Source organism: Propithecus coquereli, unplaced genomic scaffold (genome assembly GCF_000956105.1).
Source record: "Propithecus coquereli isolate 6110/MARCELLA unplaced genomic scaffold, Pcoq_1.0 Scaffold14, whole genome shotgun sequence".
Taxonomy (NCBI): Eukaryota; Metazoa; Chordata; class Mammalia; order Primates; family Indriidae; genus Propithecus; species Propithecus coquereli.
The window spans coordinates 11881145-11892598 of record NW_012138302.1 but is presented as its reverse complement, the minus strand read 5'-3'; the positions used below and the strand labels follow the sequence as shown (position 1 = coordinate 11892598).

General features: G+C 45.4%; 1 protein-coding gene across 1 annotated transcript in view; it reads right to left on the bottom strand.

Annotated features, from left to right (window-relative positions):
* Positions 1 to 754: 754 nt before the first annotated feature.
* PPAP2B (phosphatidic acid phosphatase type 2B) overlaps positions 755 to 11454 on the bottom strand; it is an 84052-nt gene continuing 73352 nt past the window's right edge. The window contains exon 6 of the mRNA XM_012639432.1: positions 755 to 2685. Coding sequence (XP_012494886.1) covers positions 2560 to 2685 — 126 coding nt within the window. The 3' untranslated portion in view covers positions 755 to 2559. The remainder of the gene's footprint in view (positions 2686 to 11454) is intronic.

Genomic DNA, 11454 nt, shown 5'->3' with positions numbered 1-11454 from the left:
GTCAGCCTCTAGATGCTGGAAAAGGCAAGGAAAACAGCTTCTTCCCTAGAAGCTCCACAATTGCCAAATAATACGTATGTTGTTTTATGCCACTAAGTTTGTGGCAATTTGTTACTGCAGCCATAACAAACTAATGTAAGACCTGTCCTACCATTTACTGTTGTAGGGTCTTAGACAATTCATTTGATCTTTGAATTCCTTAGTACTCCTTATTTCTCCAAACACGAACTGTTGTGAGGCTGAAAGGAACAAACAGGCAGAAATTCCTGGCACCCAGGTGCTTGATAATTGTGAATTTGAGGCTTCCAGGTTGGAGCAACACAAGGAAGGCAAGCAGGAGCCAAATGTTCTCAGCTGTTCTCAGCGGTCCTCCCTTTGATGTGGGCTATGTACAGGCCTCCCTCAGTAAGCTCCCAGCACACCTTATCTAGACCACTGGCTCCTTATCTGCCTTTGGGTGACCCGCAGCTCCCTCCTCCCTGAGAGAAAACCCCCTTTAGAATACAAAAGCTCTTTAGGAGAGCCTGATGAGAGTAGAGCCAGAGCCTCAACCTGCAAACAGGCTTCCAGAGATGAAAGAGCAGCATAGACATCAGTATCTACACTATGACCCCACATTTCCCACTGCAAGGCTCAGGAAACCCCTGAGACGAGGCCAGCCCACTTAAAGAGGCCAGCCCCGTGGGTCCCCCTCCTCCACCCCACACACCTGAGACAAACATCTCCCAAACACACCACGCTTCCAATTCCTTAATTAGTTGTGTTATGAGCTTTTATTTAAAAAGCACATTTAATACAAGTACAGTTTTGCAGATACAAGTTTTCACTTTGTATGCTACAAAAGTCTTTGAATATTATTCTCTTTACAAAATGGAACCTTACAAAAATACTGACAATTTAATGTTTTTATACAGTTTTCTCTATTGCAGTTATTTCTTTCATTACAAAACAATGTCTACCACAGAACTACATTTTAGTTGATATTAAAAAAAAATGAACTCAATGCTTTTTTAAGCAGCTAATGTAAATAACACAGGTCGAAACACAGTTTATAATCATAGTGGATATAGCTAAAATTGTTTCAGAAATAATATTTTACATAGTTAACTTTTAATGTTTTATACATTATTTATATAATATTTATATATAAAAATCATAGCTTGCTATAAGTTGAAATGAAAGGACGGATTCTGTAGTAAGGATGTGCATGTGGTTGATCCATATGGTTACATGTAGCCCTTTGAAAGGTTTGCACCCGAGATCTAAAAGCATTTCTTCCTTCTTCCCTTCCCCAAAGGTTCAGTAGAAGGAATTCCTATCTACTGCCTACAGGGGGACCTTGCATGAAAGACACTTATGGATAGAGGATGAGAAAAACTCTCTACGGAGATTGAACCCATGTGTTCTGCCCAGCAGAACCTACCAAGAACTGCCCTAGGGGTCAACCCCAAGACAATAGTGCTTTACACAGCTTAGCAAGAGCAACTCCCAAAAAGACCCTCAGCTCTGTTATCTTGAAGGGTAGCCTCTCAAGCATGAGACCGCTACTACTCTCGGCTCCTTCTGACTTGGGAGTAGCCAAAAGGTTGGTTCCTTTTTCATTCTGCCCCCTCCCGTCCCCCATCTGTTGTACAGAAGGCTGCTTTCCATCAGCCAGTGGCAGACCATGCGCCTTTGCTCATCCTCGGACCCTCACAGGAGATCCCGGTAGGCACCCGGCAAGGATGTCAAGGGAGAAAGCGGTAACCGAAGTCTAACCATCTCTAAGAGCGTGCAAGTGCCTGGTGATTGATGTACACACGGCAGCATCCCGCAATCGACGTTTCAACATCACGGGATGATGCGTCCATAGAAGACAAATGAGGGCGTGTGCCCTCGATTGCTCCTGAAATTGTGCTATTTGTGAAGTTCACTCATCCACAAAGAGTCTCCGAATCACTAAAGTGAGGGACTGTGGCTGTTGACCTATGGGCTGGGGAAGTGATGAGGCCTTAGCACCGGGCATCTGGATTTGGGATCTGATCGCGTGACTAAGCAAACTTGCTCTTTCCTTATATTTAAAAAAACAAACCAAACTTCCTGAACCAAAGTCACAGTAGAGAATAGAATGGGATGGACAGAGGGACGCAAGACGGGAGCCCCTCCATGGCTATTTTCTTGATTCAGTGCTATTTCTGGCATCGTGTGCTACAATGTGAATTTGCGCTTTTCTCACAGGCCTGGGATTCCTCAGGTCACAAGAGGTGACCAGCAGCCTCTACTCAGATCATTTTAGTGTTTGTTCCTGAACAAGCCTGTGTTCACTAGAACATGAACACTTAAACTAATTGCACATCCAGGACTCCGGCACTTGGGGTTAGTTTGCTGTTGTTTCCGTATAGGTGAACACTACCTATTTTGGAAGGCCACAAAGTAAAACTTACTTTTTTTTCCTTAAAAAAAAAAAATCAGTCGGGCAAAAGTTTTTCCCTACATTCTACTGTCTGATGAGATTGGAGAGCAGCAAGAACTTGCTGTCAGCAGTCATTTTACTAAAACAGCTCAGGAGGTGGGCGGCACCTACACCATGTTGTGGTGATTGTTCCTGTCGATAATGTCCACAGGCGAAAGGATCTCCTTTCTGATAGCAGGAGGAGGCAGGGAGAGTGTCGTCTTAGTCTTGAAGAGGTCGGACACGAAGAAAACCTAGAAGCACAAAATCAGAGATCCAAGTCAGTCGCTGACATTGGGGTCTGAGTACAGGCAAGGGCAAAGGGAAGGTCCCAAGAGCACAGACTTAGGAAAAGGGGCCCCACATCATAGATCTTTGCATAGGGAAGGACTATCGAGATCATACAGTCTTAAATCCTATTGTACAGATTGGGAAACTGAGGCCCAGGAACAGGCAGTGACATGCCCCGGGCTGCACAACCGTGGTAGGCGTAGAACCCAGTTCTAGAGACTCTCAGTCCAGTGCCCTGTATCTGCCCCTCTACTTCCGTACTTCTCAAGGCGCATAAACAGCAGTGAAAGATAAGTTCCTAAGCAAAGCAAGTAAGTCATAATTAGTCACAGTCATTAATTCACTCTACTTTCCCTTTCCTCACAAAGGAATCCTGGGTGTAACCAGAAAACATCAGCCAATATGAATTCCTTTCAGCGGGGGCTGGAGTAAGGAAGCAGTGGTGATCACTTTTTCCTGAAAACCGAGTGGTATCGACCATTTGATGGGGGTCAAGGAGCCAGAGTCTCGTTACTGAGGTGGTCAGCAACTGACCCGGAGGAAAGGTCGATGGAAAAACCTCCTATCGCTCATTCCCAGCATCCTTCCTCCTGCCAGGCATGTGACCTCACCGAGAATTTCTTAGAATCATGGAGAAATATTTATTGAACACCCACTTGCAAGGGTGTGAGGGTGGCTCAGGCATAGTTCCTGTCTCAACGAGCTTGTGATGAAAGATTCAAGAACTTGATGAGCTACTGGAGTAAGAAAAATTTATGCTTTATATTCGATGGCAAAATAAACACGCAGATATCGACTGGAGCCATTTAGCAACAGGAACTTGTATTAAATAACCATAAGCGGCAGCTATCAGTCATGTAATTTAATAGGAACCACATGGCTGGGTTTGGAAACAGGGATGAAAACACTTTCAAAGTTCTTATGTCCAGAGCTTTCCGAATTGAAAAGTCTTTGTCCTGCAGATGGTAATGTGCTCGCTAATAAAGATAGCGCTGTGACTTCATTCTGGCTACATTATGGGCAAGAAAATGAAGTTTCTTAGTAAGACTTCACCAAAACTAAGGCTTTAGCATCCAGGGCCTTGCCACAGTAGGGACTTGAATTATTTGTTAAACCAGTTTCCACGATGTCCCTTCTATAGTAACCCAGGAATCAACAACGTGCTGCGAAATCACAGCAGGTTACCCAGGGAGGGGAACCGGATAGCTAGAAGGCACAGGTGAAACAGAGACTTATTGGTCACTGTAAAACCTGTTGTACCTTTAGAATTTTGTACCCATTACTTATATTGAAACATTTCATTATTATTATTTTTTGTTTAAAAAAAAGGTAAAGAAAAGAAAGCTAGGCTGTTTCTGTGCTACTACATGAAAATGAAAGATTAGTCAAGAAGTGTAACATTTTAATACATTTGCAGCCTCAGTGCTATTGAATGTACCATTTTGCAAAGGAAAAAATTAAGGCTTCCTCCCTTTCTTTTCTAAGGAGGTTTGAACAGTGGTAACTGTGGTATAGAAAGGTTTGTCTCCTAGTCAGAGTCAAACTTGAAAATCAGGAAAGAAAGGACCTGTATACAACCTCCAGGACGCTCTGGGCTCCTCCGCTAGAAAATCCTTTACAAGTGGTCTGGAAAAAGATTTTCAACTGCCCCCGGTGTAAGGAAATGCTAACAGACATGATTAAAGTTCAATGTGAAGATAATTAAATTTTGCAACTCTTCTCTACCCCAACCAGACCCCCTCTTTTACCCTATTTCCCTCACCTCCGTGGTTGTACTTCCTACTACACGAAAACGATATTATCATCTGATGGGTGCAGCGACATCCTCATCTCTACCTCAAAATTATCCTCCCTTTTCTCCTTCACTTTGTCTCTAAGGAAGAGGTTTTGATCCATCCCTCCATCACTGGCTTGCATTCCAGCTTAGTAGCTACATTCATGAAATAAGAGCTCGTACAGCCCTAATTTCTTAGAGATCTTTCTCCCAGATTCCATCCCATCTGCCAAGGGCAAATATAGTAGGGTACAGCCCCCTCCTCCCGAGTAAAACACCTTCAAGAGCTTGAATAACCTACCACCTCAATCTACTTGCTTATTTCCCAACTTAATTTTCTGGGCTCCTGACCACTACATGTTAACTGTAAGATGGGAATAATGAACTTGAGAAGACCTAAACCTTTGTCTGGCACAAAGCCCAGTAAAAGGTGTTCCTTTCTCTAATGGTCTGGACACCGGAGTAACTCCTGAGGCTGGAATAGGTCATGCTCTCTCATGTCTCCAAGACTTTGCTTATCAGCCTTTTTTCCTAGATAGCAGGCTTCCTGAGAATGGAGCCCTGGCCCTAATCAACCTGTATCACCCACAGCACTCAGTTTGGACCTTGCACAAACTAGGAGCTAAATAAATTTTTGTTGTTAAATTTCTAAAATTCTCTCTACTTGCTGGGAAGCAAGCACTCTGGCCTTGGATCTCATTGACATACAACTCCTACGGACATCAGAGGAACCACGTACTCACACATCACGCACACAGCCAAGTGGCAAGATGAACAGTTGAGTCGGGTCCCGCAGAATCCCACTTTAAGCTGCATTTCGCTTTCAGCGTGGCTTGAGGTTACACAAACACTTTTGGGGGATCATGAAACATAATCCTGTCAAGACTCAAACAGGGCTCAGCCTTTGTAATGTTTGAACAGCAGAACACAAAAAGAACTAGTAAAAGTAAAAACCTCTAGGCTTGGAGCAGTTCCATTTCCTACAGAAGATGATCTCCACCCAGAAAGAAAACCCAGAGGCCCAGGCTGGGAAGGATCTATATAAATTAAGTCACTGTCTTAGGTCTATGGAATAAACCCACTCCCAGCCCACAGCCCTACTCCACAGACCTACTCTGCTATGGGAAGTAACACATTAGACAATAAATACAGTCTCAGCAAACAAGAAAACTATATCATAAGCACCCAGAAGAGTTCTAAGTTATATTACCCAGGACATTTGCTTAATTCTATTTCTCTATTCAAAGAAATTCTATTTCTTTGAATTTTATAAATCACTTTTTTTTTCAGCTACTCAGGATGCTGAGGCAGGAGGATTGCTTGAGCATAGGAGTTTGAGGTTGCTGTGAGCTAAGCTGATGCCACAGCACTCTAGCCCAGGAAACAGAGCGAGACTCTGTCTCAAAAAAAACCAAAACAAAACATTTTTTTTTGGAAAATAAGGGAATGCAATAAATAAACACTTATTAGACTCCTGCTATGTGTGAAGCTCCAAGAATATGAAGATGAATATACATAAGACCGAGTCCTTTACCCCTCTGGAGCTTATAGGCCAATGAGGGAGAGAGCCAGGTAAACAGACAGACAGACAAACACAATTCAGTGTATTAAGGATTATGATGGGAGCCAGGGTGTTGAAAAAGCACAGAGAATGTGTCATCCAACCCAGATGGAAAGGGTGGGGAGCGAGCCTTAGAGCTTCTCCCGAAGGATGCATATTTGAGCTTAGCTTTGTAGGATAAGGAGGAGTTAGCCAGGTGGTGCATGCCAAGAATGTTGTTACAGGCAAAGAGAACAGCGTGTGCAAAGGCACAGGAGTGAGGGAGTATGGCACGTTCGGGAGCTGTAGGAAGCTCAGTGTAGCGAGGCCGGGGTGGTCAATGAGGCCAGATCCTGAAAAGCCTCTTAGGACACGTTAAGCAGTTCAGACCTCATCCTTTTGGCCCTAGGAAATCATTGTCAAGGCTTAAGCAGGGAAGCATCATGTTGGAAAGACTTACAGTAAGATCACGTTGGTATCTAAAATGGAGATGGAGTCAGAAAAGGTGCCATGAGCCTAGAGGCGGGGACTGCAGAGTTTAGGAGAGGATAAATCCTGAGCAACCACCATGCAGTGAAGATGAGACGGGATGGAGTCTAAAATGCTGAGGATAGGACTGGCTGACAGAGGTGGTGTGTATGTGTAGGTGTCTTCTTTAAGAGCGGGGGTCTTGCTATGTTGCCCAGGCTGGTCTTTTTTTTGAGACAGAGTCTCACTCTGTTGCCCGGGCTAGAGTGCCGTGGCATCAGCCTAGCTCACAGAACCTCAAACTCCTGAGCTCAAGCGATCCTCCTGTCTCAGCCTCCTGAGTAGCTGGGACTACAGGTGTGTGCCACCACACACAGTTAATTTTTTTCTATTTTTCGTTGCCCGACTAATTTTTTTTCTATTGTAGGTGGGTGTGTGTGCAGGGGGAGACAATATTTTCTTTCTACCTTTTTTCAACCCTAGACATTTTTGCACCTGTTCCCATAAAAACTTAAAATTTCACTAACTATGCTAGGGAAAAAAGCATACCTCCGCTTTCCTCTGCTTTCTAATATTTTGGCTCCCTCTGAAATTGTCTTGGGATGGTGATTCTGACTTTCTCCTGGGTCAGGATCCCAGCGTGGTCTCAGGGTGGAAGGTGATCTAATTTACCCAACACTCCAGACAATGAAATCCTTCCTTCAAGAGCAAGAGTACACACAAAAAAGGTAACTCTAAGCTGCAAGAACCCCATTTACTGTGATGAAGAGATACGAAAAAACTAGAAACAGGAAAAAGAGAGGGGGGGAATAGGAATAGCCCCCTCTCTTGTAACCCTACTGTCCTCAGTAGTATATTCTATTCAAACATGTTTGTTTACGTGTCTGTCCCACTAGACTGGTCTCAAGCTATTAGTAAGTTCCAACATTAATTTATTGGATGGTTTCCACCAACATTTTTAAAGATTAAACAGAAAATATTAGAATGTCCAACACACAGTAAGGGTAGGTCTTATTTTGCGAAATATTTGTTTTAGTTATCTGTGGTTTAGTTTAGTTAGCCTCTATCGGGTTATGATGTAAAATGTATTTCTTCTTTTGGATCATGGTCAAGTCTTAGGAAGCTATTGCACAGTTCTTTAAGAACCAACTCCTTTTAGCTCAGAATCCTTAAAACAAAGCATAGTACTGATCACACAATACACATTCACTCAACGTGTTGTATGTGCCAAGCACGATGCATCTTCTATTCACTGAACCATCAATCCGAAAATCATGTAAAGTATTATCATCCCCACCTCACAGAATAGGAAAAGGTGGCTGTGGGGTGAAGTGATTTGCCCAATAGGCCTAACTAGCAAGTGGCAGGAATACAACACCCCTGTCTGAGCCTCTGCCCCATCAGCCCATCCATCTCAGCAGGGGAATAAGGAAGGAGGTTTCTGAAGTACACTTGACCCTAGAACAACACAGGTTTCAAATGCACAGGTCCATTTATATGCAGATTGTCTTCTGCCTCTGCCACCCCTAAGGTAGCAAGACCAGTCCCTCCTCCCGCCTCTTCCTCCTCAGCCTACTCAACGTGAAGACATTGAGGATGAAGACATTTATGATGATCCATACTACTTAATGAATAGTAAATACGTTTTCTTTCCTTATGATATTCTTTGTAACATTTTCTTTTCTCTAGCTTACTTTATTGCAAGAATACAGTATATAATATGTATACCATACAAAATATGTGTTAATTGACTTTATTTTATCAGTAAGGCTTTCAGTCAACAGTAGGCTATTAGTAGTTAAGCTTTTGGGGAGTCAAAAGTCATATGCAAATTTTCAACTGTTGTTCAAGGTCAAATGTACTTTGCAAGTTGTAGAGTACAGCAAAGATACTGTCATCACCTATTTGGGGCCAAAGCTTATGTCTACCTTTGCTTCCTTTACTACATCCACATTCCTGCCCACCTATGGGTGGGGTCTGGGGTGGCAAGGTCAGCCTCTGGGCCTCCTGGGCAAAAAGCTAGGTTTTTGCAGGGCTAGAAAAGACTTGGAAGGTCATTTCACCATTCCCCTGTGCCCAGGTAGCAATGGAATAAATCTAAAAGGAATAGATGGGAATCTCCCTTGTTACTGAAGGAAGAGCTCTTCCAAATTCATGACATAGACGAAGCATACTTGGAATTTATTGTTTTAGGTCTTTGAGATGGAATCAAGAAACCGGGATCTGGTTCCTGCTCTGCCACTTTGTGCCCTTGGGCATGTCCCACCCTCTTTCTGCACCATAGCTTCCTCTTGCAGGGGTGGTCGTCACTGAACTCTTCTTCACACTGGTATTCTTGTTGGTCTCTTTTCCCAAGGTCACCTCACTGGGGCAGAGACAAAGAATGCCCTCGCCCTTCCCTGCATCTGGAGGAAGGTAGCAGCACACAAAAGAGCGACCGCTGGCTGAGCCACACCCCCGGGAAGAGGAAAACCAGGAAAGACTCTGCTGTGTGTTTATGAAATTCACGAGCAGCTGCTTCCTCTGCTGAACCCACAGCAATGGCGGCCTGGCCCTTCCCTGACCCCTCCCAGGGACCCCTAATTTGCCATCTGTTAGAGGGTCAGGGAGGAGGTGACCAGATATGCAAGTTGTCACCAGACAGGAAATGAACTGATGTCTGTTCCTTCGTCCTAGCCCCTGGGTGAGTCCAACCATGGAGTTCCCATCTTTGGTAGGAGTGACTTTGTGTAGGTGGGAGGGGGCTGGCAGAGTCAGTATGTCCTGTGTTTGCATCCATCTGTCGACGTGTGTCTGTGGTTCTGAGTTCCGGCGAGAGAGAGAGAATGGATGTCTGTGTGTCTGTGTGCGACTGTGACTGCCCACGTGCCTCTCGGTCTATCTGGGCTGTGGCTCTCTGCCTCTGTCCTGTGTGCCTCCGTCCGCATCTCTGAAGGTGTGTATCGCTGTGCAGGCCCGTCTGACCCTAAGTGCCTGTGTCTTTGTGTTGAGACCGTGACACGGTGTAGGTTTTCCGTCTGTGCTGTGTTTCATTGTCTTCTCTTTCTGGAAAGCATTCAATTAGTGAGCAATGGGGGAAGAAACCATACCCACTCCCACTTGGCATGTGATTTTTGTCTAGACAAGTCTGCCTGCTGTGACAGGGTTTACCCTCAACAGACCCGGGTAAAAGTGCTTGGCCGTCACAGCCTATCGCCCGAGGCTCTGCAATGACTGGCCCAACATTCTAGGGTAACGCGTGCACCATAGTCAGCGACTACAAAGTCAGCTGTGCTGTAGAAATTCTGTGCAGAAAAGGTCACGGAGCCACAGGGCCTCCAAGTTCAATCACAGATGAGGAAACTAGGTTCGGGGGGGAGTGTCTGGCCTGAAGCACAGGCTAAGCCATCACTCACCACTCACCCAAAGCTTCTCCAGCGCCTACTGTGAACCAGCGTCTGAACTAGGCACTGAGAATGAACACCCAGGAGGTTAAGCTGCGGATTGTGCTCTAAGGCACCCCACAATCTAGCTGGGCAGACAGACACGAGCGGGCGCTCGACAGGACAGACCTGAAAAGCCACGGCAGGAAGAAAGTGCAAAGGGCTGTGGAAGGAAGCGAGACAGTGCTGTCCTCAGGGACTGGGGACGGTGTGGAAGCTGAACAATGTCCCCACAAACATGCCCACGTCCTGATCCCCAGAATTGGTTAATGATGTTACCATACATGACAAAATGGGCTTCGAAGACAAGATTAAGTTAAGGATCTTGAGATGAAGAGATTGTCCTGAGTTATCAAGGTGGACCCAAGGTAACCAAAGGATCCCTATGAGAGGGAGGCAGGAGTCCGGACGTGACGATGGAAACGAGGCCAGAGTGAACGAGACAGAGAGAGATTCGAAGTTCTGCACTGCTGGTTTTGAAGGTGGAGGAAGGGGCCGCAGGCCAAGGAATGCAGGCAGCTCCAGAAAGCTAGAAAAAGCAAGGAAGTAGATTTTCCCTCAAGCCTCTAGGAGGAACATGGCCCTGTTAACACCTTTATTTTGGTCCAGTGAGACCCATTTTCCACTACAGACTTCCATAACTGTTAAGAAAAATTTGTGTTGTTTTAAGCCACTAGGTTTGTGGTAATTTGTTACAGGAAACTAATTCTAAGGTTTCATCAGAGATGAGGTGAAACTGGAACTGCGCTCCATCAAGGGGGGACAGGTATCTAAGATAAGAACACAGGATGTTGGAAAACATGGAGAAGTCTGGCGGCAGGTGGGGAGCCGTCCAGATTGGAGCACTGGCTCCGTGTCAGGCTGCCGGGGCTCAACTCCGGCTGCTCTGCCTTCCTCTACCTTCTCTCCAAGTGACTGAGCTCTCAATAAATGTCAGCAAACGCTACACCTCAGTGAACAGGAAGTCCACAGAGACGTGGCTCAGGGGGTTATCTGGCAGGTTGGGAAACGCATTCTGGGCGTCTTGGCACCCCATGCAGTGGCTTTTGTACACATCATGCTGCCTCTTTCCCAGGCCTCCTAACCTCAGCTGATGTCTCTGTGCCATACGTTCACGAGTAAGGGGAGAACCTGGCTTTTGCCAGGATTCCCTGGGACAGCCAGCCCTGATTCTTGGGAGAACGTTCTGCTACACAGCACAGGCAAAGCAAAGGCCACGGACTCCTGCCCGGAATGTGAGAGCTACGTGCACGACTTGGGGAAAACCCACGAGGCAGATGCCCTTCATTCTCCCCACAATTCCCTCTCCTGGGCACCCGGTGTCCTCATCAGATGGTCTCTTGGTTCCCCATACCTCCTCAGGGACAGCGCATCTCTGGTTCAATCCAGGGTCCTGTGCTTTACTTCTTTCTTCCTCGCAATCAAACCCAAGACAACAGAATCCTGAGATCGTACAATCAAAAAAACAAAAAAAAACAAAAAAAAAGAAAAAGATACACTGCCTTCTTTTCTCCCAGCTGAGCAGTCA